General features: G+C 51.3%; 1 protein-coding gene across 2 annotated transcripts in view; it reads right to left on the bottom strand.

Moving 5' to 3' along the window:
• Positions 1-16,832, bottom strand: part of NXN (nucleoredoxin) — a 151,032-nt gene that overhangs the window by 11,512 nt on the left and 122,688 nt on the right. For both annotated transcript variants that reach the window (XM_045984455.1, XM_045984456.1), the window contains exons 2-5: positions 14,759-14,876; positions 13,011-13,144; positions 12,472-12,572; positions 10,759-10,865 (exon numbers count right to left, since the gene is read on the bottom strand). In XM_045984455.1, the coding sequence (XP_045840411.1) occupies positions 10,759-10,865; positions 12,472-12,572; positions 13,011-13,144; positions 14,759-14,876 (460 nt within the window). The remainder of the gene's footprint in view (positions 1-10,758; positions 10,866-12,471; positions 12,573-13,010; positions 13,145-14,758; positions 14,877-16,832) is intronic.

The raw sequence follows: 16,832 nt of genomic DNA, 5'->3' as shown, positions 1-16,832 counted from the left end.
GTGGGGCCTGCATCTGTCCCTCTGTCCCCTACACAGCCCTTAGGCTGTCTGCCTTCCCCAAAGGTTGGGGCCCACAGAGGGGAGAGGAGGAACAAAACGCTAGGGCCCCCAACCCAGGAGAGAAGGGGCACTAAGCCTCCTTGCAAAGAATACGGTGTTCTCTGACAGCCAGGATTAGACAATTGCTAATGGGATTTGCCTTTTGCCAAGTGTGTCTAAACCCCTTTCTTAGAAAAGCATTTTTAAACAGCTCGTAGGGCTGCATGAAGCTAGGGCAGTAGGGAGGCCTGGGACTCAGAGTAAAAGGGCCACTCCCGTGGGACAAAGGGACGCCAGGGCCTCGGTGAGCACAGGTGTCCTGGTGAAGCTGCTGGTTAACACTGCCTGGGCTCAGTCCAGAGCTCCAGAGGGAGCAGGGACCGGCGGCCAGCAGCGGCAGCAGCAGCAGCGACAGAAACAGGACTTTCGGCTTGGGCAGGCCAGGTGCAAGTGCATCAAGGCCAGTCACGGGTCTGGTAAAGTCCTCAAGATCTGTACACTGCCACGGCCAGCTGCACAGGCAGCTCAACAAGGCATCTTATGCAAGGCGTCCTTCGGGATGCTGGGTGGTGCTCGGAACCCAGCCAAGCTCTGGGTCCAGCTTCCAGGATGAGCAGGGGATCCCCAGTTCTTTGCATACTACTCATTTTCATTGGAGCTTGTCGGGATCACACAGGGAAGCTCTGTGCTCATGTGCCTCAATACACAAAGTGACCATCAGATCAGGGTGCCTGGTCCCTGTAAGGCACGGACCAGATGGTGGTGGCTTGGCTCGGGGTTGGGCAGGGGAACGTCCCGGGTGCTGCTCTTCATCGGACGGCTTCAGGAGGAGACGCAGACCCCGGAACACAGAGAGTCAGTCAGGAAGCGTGAGCTCTCCCAGACAGCCCTGCAGGATTTGCTAAAGACCGGATCCTCAAAACAGTAAGAACCCTCTACTGACCCCGTGTACGTGTGGACTGTGTGTACATGGTGTACATGGTGATACTGTAATATAGTAAGAAACACACAATTGGTCTTTATCCCCAGTTCCTGGCACTGAGCTCCCCAAACCCTTGTAATTTCCTGGGAGGAAGGGGTGAGAGGACCTCTTGTTGTAATATTTGGTCTTATAACATTTGATCTCAGATCCTGACACAGAGCTTCTAAGACCCTTGGAATCTGGCATGATGGTGTCTTTGCATGTTAGTGAGGTGACCAGTCGCTGGGGACCCCTAAAAAGCTTCAGAAGGTGGAGTTTGGTGGCCAGAAAGGCCTGAATAGAAAGTTGGAACTTCCAGCCGGGTCCCCTGACCTCTGCCCCGTGGGGAGGGGAGAGAAGGACTGGAGGCTGAGCTAATCCACAATGGGCAGGGATTGAATCAATCCTATCTTTGTAATGGAATCTCCATAAAGATCTCTAACTGGTGGGGGCAGAGAGCTTTGGGTTGGGTTGGTGGAGATGCTGGAAGGGTGGTGTGCCCAGAGGACGTGGGGGCTCTGTGCCCCTTCCAGCACACCCCAGGCATCAGTTCCCTCTGGCTCTTTCTGGCTTGTAGCCTTTACAATAAACTGATGAGAATAAATCAACTGCTTTCCTGAGTTCTATGGGCCATTCTAGCAAAGTACCAAACCCAAAGAGGGGGTCATGGGCACCCCTAATTTACGGCTGGTTGGTCAGAAGCATGGGAGGCCTAGACTTATGATTAATGTCTGAAGCGTGGGGGTTCTGGTGGGACTGAGTGCTAGATCTGTGGGATCAGACACTAAGCCCAAGTAGATGGTGCCAGAATTCAGCTGACTTGTAGGACAACCAGGTGGTGTCAGAGAATCCAGGAGGTGAGTGTGGAGGGAAAATCCGCACACATTTGGTGTCAGAGGTGTTGTAGGGGCGCCTGGGTGGCTTAGCTGGTTAAGTGTCTTGCCTTCAGCTCAGGTCATGATCTCAGGGTTCTGGGATGGAGCCCTGTGTCAGGCTCTCTGCTCAGCAGGAAGCCTGCTTCTCTCTCTGCCTCTCTCTCTCTTTCTCAAATAAATAAATATTAAAAAATGAAAAAAGGGGGGTGCCTGAGTGGTTCAGTGGGTTAAAGCCTCTGCCTTCGGCTTGGGTCATGGTCCCAGCATCCTGGGATCGAGCCCCACGTTGGGCTCTCGCCTCTGCAGGGAGCCTGCTTCCTCCTCTTTCTCTGCCTGCCTCTCTGCCTACTTGTGATCCTTGTCTGTCAAATAAATACATACATACATACATACATACATACATACGAAAATCTTTTTAAAGAAGAAGGAAAAAAAGTGTTGTGGGTAGGGGCGCCTGGCTGGCTCAGTTGGTGGAGGGTGCAACTCTTTTTAAATAAAAAATTTTTATTTATTAGAGGGAGAGAGAGCGAGACAGAGAACGAGTAAGCAGGGGGAGGGGCAGAGAGAGAGAGAGACCTGCAAGCAAACCATACTGAATGCAGAGCCTGATGTGGGGCTTCATCTCATGACCCTGAGATCACGACCTGAGCTGAAATCAAGAGTCAGGTGCTTAACCAACTGAGCCACTCAGGTCCCCGCATGCAACTCTTGATCTCAGGGTTGTGAGTCTGAGGACCATATTAAGGGGAGAGATTACATAAAAAGTAAAAAGAGCCCAGAATATACAGTCATACATATAAACATGAGTGACTATGGAGTTGTAACCAGAGAGTCAAACAAAGCTCAGAAAATAGTCAGGATTCAATCAAAGATAATTTTCAGGGTTCCATGATGCTATGATGAGTAGAGAAGAATAGACAATTCCATCAAGGTCATAGGTATCAGAGCTGGACTGGAGGCATTTAAATATCCTCAGATGCAAACAAGCAAAATCCAACCAAGAGATGGTACACCTGGCAAGGAGATCCCTGCTTCCAAGACTCGAGAAATGATACCACACCATGGATGTGAACTACAAGGGCTCCAAAGCGAAAACCATCCAAGGTGGAGGACAAGGAGCCCGGATGCTGGACCCACGCAACCTCAGTGAGTCGGGAAGAGACTTCCTGCTGCTCAGGTGCCAGGCCCGGGGCACCTCACTACGCCTCCTGCTTCCCTCGGCCGCCTCCTACCGGCTGGAGCACACGGGAGATGCCCAAGAAATGATTCCTGAAGCAAAGCCTGAGTGAACAAGAAAGAGAGGAAGGAGGATAGGAAGGAAAAGAACTCCTGGCTTGGAACTTACACGTCCCCACTCCTTGTCCTAAAGCAGCAGCCAAGCCACAAGAAAGGAGTAAGCCCTTGCAGCTACACACAGGAACGGGACACATGGCAAGGGATCACATGAGCATGGGAGGCCGCAAGAGGAAGGTCTGCTCCGGGGGGAAGGCACTGGGGTGGCAGGCCAGGAGAGATGGCAGGGCTGGGGGGTGGGGGGTGGGGGGAGGGTGTACACAGGGGAGCAGTAAGAAATGGGGCTGCAAAGGTATTTGAGACCAGACTCCAGAGTCTGGGAAGCCAGGCCACAGCCATGAGGGCTTGCTTCTAGGCAGGGGATGAATCCTACTAGTGGAGTCAATCTTCTGGAAGGTTCCCAGGGTTATGTTGGTGCATCCAACATGCTGGGATGAAGCAGGAAAACTTGGTGCGGAGGAATGCTGGGGTTCCAGGTGTATTACAGCACCAAGCCTCTGTGAAGGAGATGCAAGAGAAACCCAAGAAACAGAGGGGCAGGAAATAGGAGACGGGTGATGCGGAAGGAGAGGAAGAAGGGGAAAGGATTTTAGGGGTAGCCCCAAGCTTCCGAAAACAAAAGCAAATGAAGCGAGAGGAGAATAGGGAGGTCAGTGGATTGCCAATATCCCCAGTCATTCCCACGAGACCTCAGCCCATAATAGGCTCGATCTAGAACTACGGGACAACTGGAAAATGGCAGATTTCTACCTCAAGGCCCATCTCCCTCCCAATGCCAGACCACTGAATCCACACCACCAGCTGAGTGTCTAATGGGCATCTCAAACGCAGCATGGTCAGAATTAAGCTACTGTTCAACTGAATTCCATACGGCTGCTGGCCACATGCCCCACGCCCAGCGCACACAGCTCCCCCAACTTTGCTGACAGGGGCTGCCTCCTTCCGGCTGCTTGGGCAGGAAGCCATGGAGCCTTCTCTGACTCTCCCTCACTCTCACACCCCACATCAAATCTGTCAGCAAACTCTAAGCCTCTATCCTCAAATTCTGTCAAGAACCCGTCCGGTCTTGCCACCCCCACTGCCGTTCTCCCTCCCTGAGCACCGCCATCTTGGCCCTGGATGACTACAACATCCCACAGCAACCTCCAAATTAATCTGTTGCTGAGGTATCGCTTTAGCATGGGGTCTAGAACCGAACCTGTGCCATCCCCGAGGAGTGCCTGAACTTGCAAGAACTTGTACTTGCGGCTGGCTGGTAAGATCAGTACGGACCGCTGCACAAGAACTTACCAACAACAGGCACTTCCAACAGAAACCAGACCCCTGATGCGTGCAGAACCCCGCCCCCCCCAACAATGCCATGAAGCAGAAGATCGTGAGTGACCCTGTGAGGCTGGACGGAGGCAGACGCAGGGGGATGGGCTCTGGGCTGCAGCAGCCACATGGGCCACTTGTCCCTCTCCCCACAGGTAGGCCCGTCACGAATCCTGGTGTGAGGCCGAGTCACAGTGGGTGCTCACTGCGTCCATCAGAAGTACCAGTGGACAATCTGCCTCTGGGATTTCTCTTCCAGTCTAGATTAAGTGTCACTATGGCACTGATCACCACTTTAATCAAAACTTTCAAAAGGCTCCAGAGTGCAAAGGGTCAAAATCAAGGAGATGTGCGGAATGGCGCTCGAGGCTCGCTAGGAGGAGGTGTCATTGACTAACTGCCCACTCTGCCCTGCGGTACACGACAGGCATCCTATTCTGACCTTTGCCCTCGCCATTCTCTATCTAAATCCCGTCCACTCTGAAAGGCTCTGCTCCAGAGCCACCTCTTCTAGGAAGCCTTCCTGGTTCAACAGCTCCAGATTATTCCACTGCGCGGCCCGTCACTAGGTGCTGCCTTGAGAAGCCTCCTGTGCTTTTTTCCACACTCTCATGTCACTGTGCCTTAGTGCATGTCTGGTTTGACAGGGCCAGAGGCAGACGGATCAAGGTCAGCAGGCAAAGCCTGCCAGGATGCCCTCAGGAATGGGTCCTAAGGCTTCGGCCAAGAGGTCAGTGATCAAGGAAGCGGACAGCACAAACACTGTGCCAGGGAGACTATACACCTGAGAGCGAGAAAGCCAGGAGTGGGGGCTTGGAGAGGAGACAGGTCCGCTCTGAAGAGAGACTAGCACAGAGGGCAGAGGGGAGCCAACCAATGAGCAGCAGCAGGCCAGCCCGAGGCAGAGGACGCTCGCTGGTGGGAGCTGGGATCGGCCTGAATCTCATTCTCTCACCGCGGCTCGCTGCCCACTGCTCGCCTGCACACAGCGCCCCTCCAGGTCAGCCTGCTGGTCCTCAACCGAGAGCCCCTTGCAGTCGCGACCACGTGCGTGCTTCTCATCCCCACACCACCAGGGCCTTAAGAGTTGGTGCCAGATCAACGTGTCTCCGAGAAGTCCCCATTCTCCTCCTCCTCGGTCGTGGGCAGCCACTTTCCGGCTGCCCGGGCCACACCTAACAACCGCGGCTCCTACGTCTGTAATATTTATAGGTTGGCAGCTGCGGAATCTGAGCGTTCCCTTGTCCGCTGGCCCAAGGCAGGCAGAACGTGATCCATTTAATTCTCCTGTGTCCTGCCCAACAGTTTGTAGGGCGCCCGCGAACCGTGCAGCTTGTGATCTCTCCTTCTGAGACTGCTGCTCCGTACCAATCCTGCCCCACTCCCCGAGGGTCCCCGGAGGCATCTCACGGAGCAGAGAGAGAGGGCACAGACTGCCACCCTCAAAGTGACTATGCATGATATAGACCATCTTTTGGTAATTGTTAGTTTCAAGTGATTCCACAGCATTAGCACTGACCACCAGGAACACCTGCGTCCCGCCTCCCCACATCCCCCATCCAGGAAAGGGCTCTACCTCGGGGAGGAAAGATTCGGCTCATTGATGGCACGGGCTGGGAAAGAATGTGCCTCTGCATGGAGTGGCCTTGTGGTGGCCGGGGCAAGTGGCAATCTTCTAAGCCCTCATACAAAATGGCACTTACTGGACCAACACTTTCTAGTTCCTCAAGACACTGTCATACTCTGCTCTTGAGATTATCCCCCCAGTGTAAGTCTCCTCCTGTCCACCCAAGGGCAGCACCGGGCTACTCCTCTGATTTCCTATGTCCCACGGAGCTCAGTGCATAGGCTTGGTGGTTAGTGGGAGTTCAAGAAATAGATTCCCATGCATTTAAACCTACTCTGCCTTTCTTCCAAAAAGGACTGGAGGTTGCTTAAAAAGTATGTGATCGAAGCCAATAAAAACAGATGAAAATATCCTCCTGAAGGGAAAACAGGAAGAGTAAATGAAGCTAATAGGGTCAAGGGCATGCAACAAAAAAGGTGAGTTTTGCAAAGTTGCTAAAGGTGGTTACAAATTCAGCTCTGGGTTTTCTAGGGGTTAAAGGGGGGAAAAATGTGCTCCATAATGAAATACAACATACACAAAAGATGAAAGAAAAAAACTAAAAACAAAAATCCACCACTCGCTCAAGAGAAGTTCCGCTTCTGCTGGGCACTATAGGATAATTTCCTGAGCACAAATTCCTACAAGTGGGACTTCTAAATTAAAGGTTTTGTAGATTTTTAAAGGCCTTTGATGTATATTGCCAATTGGTCTCCTGAAAGGTTGTTCTGATTTACATTTCTACCAGCAGTCTGCTCTCTTCCCTACACAAGGGATTCTCTTTTAGTGGGGATGGGGGGTGGGGGTGCTGGGAGTTCTTTGCAAATGAGATAGATCCAAATTCAGTGTTTTCATCTGTAAATCATGGAAGTAAATTATGCTGAATGTTTCTCACGTCATATGAAAATGATATGATCCTATCATACCAATGCCCTGGATGAACTGCCTGCCTCATATCCTATACATAGTTTTTACTAAATTCTCTCTCTTTTTTAAAGCTTTTATTTATTCATTTGACGGAGAGAGAGAGAGAGAACGAGCAAGCGCGTGAGCATGGGTGCACAAGGAGGGGAAGAAGCAGAGGGAGAGGGAGAAGCGGACTTCCCGGTGAGCAGGGAGCCTGATGCAGGGCTCCTGGGTTCATGACCAGAGCCAAAGGCAGAGACTTAACCAACTGAGCCACCCAGGTGCCCAATTCTCTCTTTTTTTCTAAAGAGATCTCTTTTTCTATGAAAGGTATTGATGATTTGCCATACATGTTATTAATATTGTTGGTTGCCTTTGTTTAAGCTTGTTGACATCCAAAAGTTATCTTTTCTATTGTAAAAGGAAATTTACCCCCTTTCCTTAATTAATTAATTAATTAATTAATTAATCTGTTAAATATTTATTAAGGCCCAACGCTGAAGCCTCTCAATTTTACTGAGAGGATAAGGAACTAGTTCAAGGTCACTCAGCGGAAGATAGAGACAAGACTGAGTTGTTGGTGGCCTAGACAAGAGGTGGTAACAGTGAACGTGGAATAATATAAGCAACAGGAAACAATGCCCCAGGCAAAGGTCCAAGAGGCCCCAGGCCTGGTAGAGGCAGGAGAGTTGACATTCTTCTTGGTACGTACCTCTAAGATGCCTCCGCAGTCATCTGTGAGGGTATGCTCCAAGGCCCAAGCATGTCGCAGAGTCACGTTTTGTGCACATTTGTGTGTGAATACACGCACGCGCACAGACATGTACAGAAGCTGATAGAAAGGAGGCAGGAGAAGCCAGAACATGACCGAAGGGCCTTTGCTGGGGAGTCAGGGGAAGACACACATCAAAGATGCATGCTGGCGTATATGGGGAGTAGAGAATAGAGAAAACTCAGGAATGTCTCTGTATTGCTGCAAGGACCAAGATGAGAAATCTATGGCCCTCAGAAGAAGCAGGACACGGCTGCATGTAAACATGGGCACTGAAGGGCAGCAAAATCTAGGTATCACTAAGGAAAGATCTGGAACTACCCAGCCTACCAGTAGGTCTCACCTGGAGCCCTTCCAAGAACATCTGGTCACAACCCAGGGACTGAGGTTGAGGTACATTCACACTGGCTGACTGCACCTCTTTCCCACTATGCAGTTACAATAAGATTGTGATGGGAAGCCTGGGTGTCTCAGTGGGTTACGCATCTGCCTTTGGCTCAGGTCATGGTCCCAGGGTCCTGGGATCGAGCCCTGCAAAGCGGGGCCTTGCTCACTAGGGAGTCCGCTTCTCCTTCTGCCTGCTGCTTCTCCTCCTACTTGTGCTCGCTCTCTCGCTCTCTCTGACAAATAGATAAATAAAATCTTAGAAAAAAAAGTAAGACTGTCACATGTCCTTTAAGCGACACAGAGTTACCTCTGGGGTGAAGATCTGAATCCTAGGACCAAGGTGTGTTTTTTAAGTGAACAAAGGGGACCAAGTAAAACATTCAAAACCCTCCAGCCCTGCCCTTTCCCTGTCATACTCTGATTTCAGAGGACCCTTGCCCTGGCTCTCTTTCCCAGCAGCCCTACACCAGCAGGGCCTCTGTGTCTTCTGCTGATAACATTCTTTGCCTCCATTTTACATTTAAAACTCCTAAGGTTTGCAGATCTCCGTTTGAACGTAACATTCTCACCTTCCCAGCCAATCCAGACTCCCTGTTACAGGCCCCGCCGGCACTGGGGGCACCTTCCTTCGAGCACTCACAATCGCACTTACACTTATTTGTACAATTGACTGATGGGGTATGAGCCTCCCGTCTAGGACTGTAAGCACCCTGGGGGTAGGGATGCGGTCTGTCTTTACTCAAGACTGTGTCTCCCAGGCCGGGAAGAATAGACCTCCTCTAGCCAGCTCTCAACAGACCTCCTCTAGCCAGCTCTCAGTAAATAACTTCTCAAATGAATGAATGAAAGAATTCAGAGACCTGAAGTTTCACTTATCCTGACAAAGGGGCAATTTAGTCCTCTGTTCAGTACCACCAGCCAAAGGTCATTCCTGATACTCCTCTCGACAGATGCTCCTACACCAAGGCCCGCATGATTTAAGTCTCTGTGCAAACAGAGTGTGAGAAGGAAATAAGCCTGTAATATCTTCTTTAAGTTACTCAACCCGGTACCCTTCCTTCTGGACCAGTAAACAATTCCTATCTATCACTAAGCTTTTGTTTGGGAAGGGAACTGATTTCATTTTTTTTAAAAGATTTTATTTATTTATTTGACAGACAGAGATCACAAGTAGGCAGAGAGGCAGGCAGAGAGAGAGGAAGGGAAGCAGGCTCCCTGCTGAACAGAGAGCCCCATGCGGGGCTCAATCCCAGGACCCCGGGATCATGACCTGAGCCAAAGGCAGAGGCTTTAACCCACTGAGCCACCCAGGCGCCCCCCCGATTTCATTTTTTTAAAAGGAGGCACGAGCCGCCACAGTCCTGAAGGGTTCGCTCCAAGAAGACCTATAGCTTACCAATCCCCAAAGTGTGGACCCTGGGCCACCCGCATCACTGTCACTTGGGGGCTTGCTAGAGAGGCAGGATCTCAGCCCCACTCGTAGCCACACCCAGGGAATCTGAATCTGCCTTTTCACAAGCTCCCTAGAGGCCTCTTACTGGAATGGAGAAGCACTGACTTAAAATTAACTGTTCATTTTTTTTTAAAGCTTAGTTCCAAACAAAGCCATATGCTTTCTCTAAATGGTAAAGAAAAAGCTCAAAGAACCTTATGAGTCCCCTCTAAGCTGTGGAATTTGTGGCTAAATTTTGATTTGCCTTTTTTCTTCCCCCTCCTACTCCCTATAACACAAGAACCACTGAGAACTCAAATATTAGCTGTGTCTGCCTAGGGCTAACCGGGACCTGGTACTATGGCTACCAAGGAAATGAGTTTAATCCTTTTTTAAAAACTGAGATATAATTGACATAGAAGAATGCATTTAATTCTTAATAGGTCAGTTAAGTGCTTTATCAAGAGAAAAGCCAGCCGGGTGAAGGCTGGGAAGAAGGTATTCACGTAATAGAAAATAAAAACATAGTTTGCCTCACTTAATAACCATTATTCCCAGAAAACACACATGATTAGTACTTTAAGTCCTCGTTTTCAACACTCTCAGGAAATGAGTTTTCTCACCTACAAGTCCCAGCCACTCAGCCCTCACTACTGTGCCTCAGGAACGAGGAAATGCTCTAGATCCCTCACCCTAGGAATGCTCCCAGAGACCCCTTGCGGCAGGGATTTATCAGGCTCACTTTGTGGATAAGGAAACTGAGGCTCGGATCATGATAATGAGCGATGAGGAGACAGAGACTCAGAGTCTCACTCATGGAACCAAAGACTATTCCTAGGTCTGACAGGTACCCTTAGGATAGGGTTCTGCCCGCGTCATTTGGGATTGCGGGCTCCACAGCCCAACTGCATCAGAGCACACGAGGTCAGGGGCTGAGAAGGGGCTGTTCTGCCTGGACAGGTACTTAAAAAAAAAAAAAACAACAACAACAATGGCTTTAATGGGGTATAATTTACACACCATAGAACTCACAGCATGTAATTTTTAAGACAGCCAGGAACATGAACAGTTATGGAAATAAAGATGTCCTTTTCCCTCTAAAAGAAAAGCCAAAGGTGTGGTGAGCCAGTCCAGCAAGTCTTCGGGGAGCCCCCTGGAGTCAGGAAGGCCTACCTTGGATTCCGTACAGCCGGTTGAGGCGTGACCGCCGGGCCTCGTCAGTGTAGGGGACAGCAAGCCAGGGCATCTCACTGAAGTACTGTTTGAACGAGTCCTCGGACCTACAGAGACACACATGGAAGCGAGGCTCTGGTATTAGCTCAGGGTCCTCCCGCCTTCTACCAAGCTATGGCCGGGGCTCCCCAGGTTTGGCACCCCTATTGTGCTCCTCAGATACCAGATAACGGGGGGGGGGTGGACTATTCTACCCCCTCTGGTGTACACGGAGAAGCAACAACCTCCACGCGACAGGCAGATGTGAACTAGGCCATTGCAAGCAGCCTGCTCCCTGGGTCCTAGCAGCTGAACTCCGGCCGAACTTCTCATTTGTCAGCAGAGACAGGTGGCACTTTTATAAGCAGCCTAGGTGTCCGTGGACACTGCGTTCCCCATGACACTTCTAGTCTGTGCGTATGACAGTGTATAAGCACACTCTTAACCAAGTGGAAGCCTGGGACTCCATGTATAACAAAACTCTAGGAACAACGGATCTAACCATAGTGATAGGAAGCAGATGAGGGGCTCCCCAGGACTGGGGTTTGAGGGTGCGGACTGAGAAGGCACCTTGTGATGATGGAAATGTCTATACTGATTACAGGGGTACATACACTGGTCAACAGTCATTGAATTGTACGTAAGTGATACTTCAATAAAGTTTGTTTGTTTTTTTTTTTAAAGCTTTAAAAAGCGACTGCTCCATGCATTATGCCTTCAAATCTAATCCCCAGTCCCATGCAGAGATGGGGATCTGGGGATGGAGCACGGCACAGTGCAGACTTCAAAGAGATAGAAGGGGGGCGCCTGGGTGGCTCAGTGGGTTAGGCCACTGCCTTCGACTGGGGTCATGATCTCAGGGTTGTGGGATGGAGGCCCACATCAGGCTCTCCGCTCAGCGGGGAGCCTGCTTCCCCCTCTCTCTCTGCCTGCCTCTCTGCCTACTTGTGATCTCTCTGTCAAATAAATAAATAAAATCTTAAAACAAAACAAACAAACAAACAAAAAACAAAGAGACAGAAGGCCCTCAGTGTGCTGGCATGCCAGAGAATGTTCTGTGAACAGGGACTTAAGAAGCAGGAGCACCTGGTGGCTTGGTCTGAATGGGAGCTGAGGTTTTGTGATGAAGGAGGGTCACTGATGAGTAAAACCAACAAGAGGGCCTGAAGCAGAGAAAGTCGCAATGAAAAGGACCTGATGTGCTCCAGGAATAGACTTCACCCTTATTGTCTTAGGATGGCCCCAAGGCCAAGCACATGGCCAGAGTGAGGGGAAATTATGGCTCAGCCATCCCAGACAGGTGTCAAATTCCATGAGCCTCTGGCTCTTTCCTTCCCATCCTTCCCATCCTTCCCCTCCAAGCCCTTTCATCGTGATCCAAAACACTGAACAAATCAGAAAATCACATCCTGATCTCTAATGACCCAGGCTGGAAGTGGACAGGCCCCAATATTTACAGCAAGGACAGGTTTTTCTCAGCTCCCCTTCAGACAGTTGTGCGAGGAAATCTGAAATGTATCTCTCCGTTTGCCAATCATCCCGCATAAGGCTTCCCTAACCCCCATCTCCACACTCTACCCTTGGGAGGTGTGATGGTAAGGCCAGAGAAACAAATGCACGTTAACCACCTCTGGAAAAGGGAACCACACGGCCACTCGCTCCAGCTCACGTTACCTGTCCGCACTAACAAAGATGATCTCAAATTTCTGGCCTGCCTCCTTGATCTTCCGGTAGGATTCCACCAGGACCCGGGTGAGGCTTCGGCAGGGTGGGCACTGCAAGAGGAAAGGGGGATCCTGCAGCCTGACGCTGGGTCTGGCTTCCCATTTCCCAGCCACTTGCCAAGAGAGACCAGGTAAGCAGGAACCAAGTAGGACTGGGAGAGCGAAACCCAGCTTATTCAAGGGCACCTCCCACCCACACGGGGCACAGCAGGGAGCAGCAGTTTAAACAAACCCCCGTAGAGACTGCTGGAAGCCTCATCAGAGTGGGTCAGAAAGACCATACTTTCAAACCAGTCAAAAGAAGTCATCTTCTTGCTGCCATCATAGTTCATAATGATAAGCGCCCGTAACGTGCCAACAAGGCTTCAGGTGCAGATGGAAGAAAGAACACTGGGGAGACCTGCCTGAGCAGTAACACCTCCAAGAGCCCACCACGATGCGCCCTGGTGGCAACATCACTGCTCCCTTCCGTCTGGACAGAACACTTACCCAGTGTGCGGAGAAATAGACTCCCACGTGAGACCCCTCCAGGCTGCTGCTCTCCAGGGACTGTCCATTATTTCTAAGCAAGGGCCCTGCAATGACTTCCCTGAAGGGTTTAGGTCCCCAAGGGAATTCCAAACCTGAAAACAGGCAAGAGATGGTGAGAATGTTGTTAAGATTCTTCCTTATGGCCTCTGGCCCCAGAGACCTCAGAGAGGCACGGCCCGACAGCATTACCATCAAACAGTACTTGTTAACACAAGGATAGACTCTGGGGCTAAAACACAGTGACACAGGGGGAATCCATTTGTGGCAGAGCCCTACCTGCCTCTGAGACAGTGGTTCCTGAACCCAGGTGATCATAGGGCCCGTCTACTGGGCGGGGTGGGGGGTTGGAAAGTTACGGAAGCCTGGGTCACGCTCCGAGTCTTGGGATCTGGGGCTAAGGCTGAAGAGGTATGTCCAAAACCAAGCCAAAGAGACTCCCCAGGTAAGTCTGATGCTGGGCCAGGCTGGGGAATCACTGCCTCGTGGAGTTTCCTCAAGTCCAGCCCTGGAACCTCAGCGGCTCCCAACTCTGACAGAGTTTTAGAATCAGTCGGGGAATTTTAGAATACGATGCTCCCGGGGCCCACCCCCAGAGATTCTGATGCGGTTGGTCTGGGCTGGGGCCCGGGGAACCCAGTGAGAATTAAATCCAGTCAAAGGAAAGAGTAAAACTCACTCAACCCAGATGTTCTACATTCTGATGACACGTAAGCCCCAGGCAGGAAGAGCAACAGAACAGTGTTTTCTCACGGGGTGGTCCGCGGACCACTGCCTCAGAAATCGCCTCGGGTGGGGGAGATGGGAGAAGCAAAGACTGGTTAAAAATGCAAGTGGCCAAGCCCACCCCGAAACAAAGGGACCCCAACATCTCTGGAGGTGGGGCTGGGAACTATGCGTTTTTAACCAGCTCAGAGGAGAGAGAGAGAGAGAGAGAGAGTGAGAGTGAGAGTGTGAGTGTGTGTGTGTGTGTGTGTGTGTGTGTGTGTGTGTGTGTGATCTGAGAAAGTGAAGACTGGGTTCTACCAGGCCTGGGTTTTAACCGAGGGCTATTCTTTGAAGCAGGTGAAATTTTCCCCAGGAGAATCTCTGACCAGGGTTGAATCCCCTGAGCAGGAAGTGAGGGAGGGAAGACCTCGCGACACTTGAGGGCTCCAGTGCGGTGGCGAGAGAACCAGAGCTCCGACAGCCGGTGGGCGGCTCGGTGAGGAGCACTCGGCCACCCACCCGGACAGTCAGCAAGGCCAAGGCTGTGGGACTTGGGCAGCACCAAGAAATGAGGTCAGTCACCTCCGGGGCCAGGAGAGCGACACAGAGACCGTGACTTTGCGATGGTGACAGTTTAAAGAGACAAGAAGCTCACAAGCTTCGAGTCTGCCTCTAATGGTGAAGGTGACGGTTACTACGGACACAGCACCGAAGTCCACCTCCGGGCTCTCACGGCTTCTCACTCAGCCCTCAAAACCGAACTTCCCTTTTCTGATTCCATCTCCTTTGGCCCATGAATTAAAGCTCCCAGCAGGGACGTTCTGATCTCTTTAAAAATCTTAACCGTGACCTGGAGAATACTGTGACTTCCTCATGGCCACACGCTCTCGCGGAGTAAACCGGCTCATAGACATTGCATGTGCATGTTCTCTGTCACTGGGGACGGCGTCAGGGTAGGGGGACGGAGCGGGGAGTCCGGGATGGCCACGTCAAGGTCCTACCTTCTGGGTCATCGCGGATCACCAGCAGCCCATTCCTGCACACGACCTTCCCGGTGGTGGCGTCTAGGAATATTAGTGAGGGAATGTTGGAAATGCGGTATTTGTTCCAAAGTTTAAGCTGTAAGAAGAACAGGGAAACAGGTGGTTAAGTCCAAGCCGCACGAATTGCAGCATCCTCTCTGCGCTTCGGGCCCGAGCGGTGAACGAACCGGAACACAGTGAAGTACAGATCGACCAACAAGTGAAGCTTGTCCCACCCAGGCAGGAAGGGAGGCTTTTTGTTGGTGCCTCTCAACCCTCTGAGCAGGCAGGCGCTCCCCTGCTTCCCCGGCTCAGCTGTGCCCCCCGAGCCCCAAAGGAGAGGGGACAAGGGTATTCAACTGAAGACCAAGTAGCCAGAGTCTGGCCCGCTCCCCACTCCACCGGGTTCCCGCACTTGGAGCACCGGCAGTGGCCGTGTGTGCCACTCACCCACAAACACAGGGGAAGCAGCATCCTGAGCCAGCCCCAGCCCTCAGTTCTCGGTGCCACTTAAAACAACCCACAGTCTACTGGCAGGCTCTTGAGGGTGGCTGTGCCAACAGCCCAGGACGGGGAGCTGAGTGGGGGCCGGCTCCCTTTCTGTGCTCCCAGCCATCGGGTGAACACCATTCAGGTGGGCCACTGGGCGCTCTGGAACTTGACTGCCAAGCCCAGAGAGCGACATAATTACACAAAATGTCCAACTACCAAGGTGGCTCCAGAGAAGAAAGAAACCAGGGGAAACGGAAGAATGGCCCACTGGTGATTCAGCTGCAGCCTCCCTTCCGGGGGCCGGGGGCCCAGGCAGGGGGGCCGGCCGCCTGGGCATTGGCAGAATGGGGCACAGATGTGTCCAAGGGAAGCAGGCAGCAGAAGTCCGGCTGCACAGAGCAGATTACTGTTTTCAATTCAATCCCGAGCAGCGAGAGAGTCGGGTGGGGTATGTACCGACAAGTGTGAGGGCTTTCCCTGTCTTTGGAGACTCGAGTCTTGGCAGGAAAGGCTATGGGACCCCACCTCCAACTGGCTGGGCCCCGCCTTTGCAGTGGGCTCCCGAACCAGCCCTTCGAGCAAGAGCGACTCTGCACGTAGTTTGCACTGCCCAGAGCTGCATCATTCCAGAGAAACCTGATAGAGGCTGCAGCGTCTACATTTTCAGAAGAAGAAGTTCAACGACGGAACAAGACCATCCCGTTGCCGGGCTTAGCTCCGAAAGTTCGCTAGTGCGAGGATCCCACCAGGTTAATAAACTTGAAAGTGGGCAGGGAGGAAGATGAAGTGACTTCTCTGGTTTGAAAAGTAATTACTGGGAAAGAAAAGTAATGATTGGAAAAAATGAGAAATGTAGCAAACCATCAAAGTTGAGATAAAAATCAGCCATGACTCACCACTAATGAAAGCTGGGACAGTTTCACATTTCCACCAGCAGTCAACGAGAGAGCCCATTCCTCCGTATTCTCACCGGTGTTAGTTTTTTGGTTTTGGTTTGTTTTGTTTTTAATTTGATAGGAAGAAATGAAGCCTTGTTTTTGTTGCTTATCTTTTACTCATTGATCTTTAGGCATTTCATGTCTCTCTATTGTAAGTACACTGTCTCTTGCCCATATTTTTTTGTGACTGGTGAGTGCTAAAATGCACTCAGTAGATACTGTCACTTACTAACTTAGCACTAACTTCCTTCCTTAACTCCGCACAAAAGATGCAAGAAAGAACAAGGCAGATGAAGTCATTGCCTTCACAGAGTTTCTATTCTAGTGCGAGAGACACGCCACAAACAAGACTAGAACAATAATTTCAGATACTCGAATAAAAGAAAAAAAAGCAGAGTAAGAGCAAAGGCGTGCTGAGGGAGGTAGTGAGTGGCACCTGCTTTAGAGAGGGATCAGGGAAGGCATCTCTGAAGAAATGGCATTTGAGCACAAACCCCTGATAGGAGACAGAGCAGGATATAAATCGGAAATCACGGGGCGCCTGGGTGGCTCAGTGGGTTAAAGCCTCTGCCTTCGGCTCGGGTCATGATCCCGGGGTCCTGGGATCGAGCCCCACGTCGGGC

This window comes from Meles meles, chromosome 18 (genome assembly GCF_922984935.1).
Source record: "Meles meles chromosome 18, mMelMel3.1 paternal haplotype, whole genome shotgun sequence".
In the NCBI taxonomy this organism is placed as follows: Eukaryota; Metazoa; Chordata; class Mammalia; order Carnivora; family Mustelidae; genus Meles; species Meles meles.
This window is presented reverse-complemented; position numbering and strand designations above follow the sequence as displayed.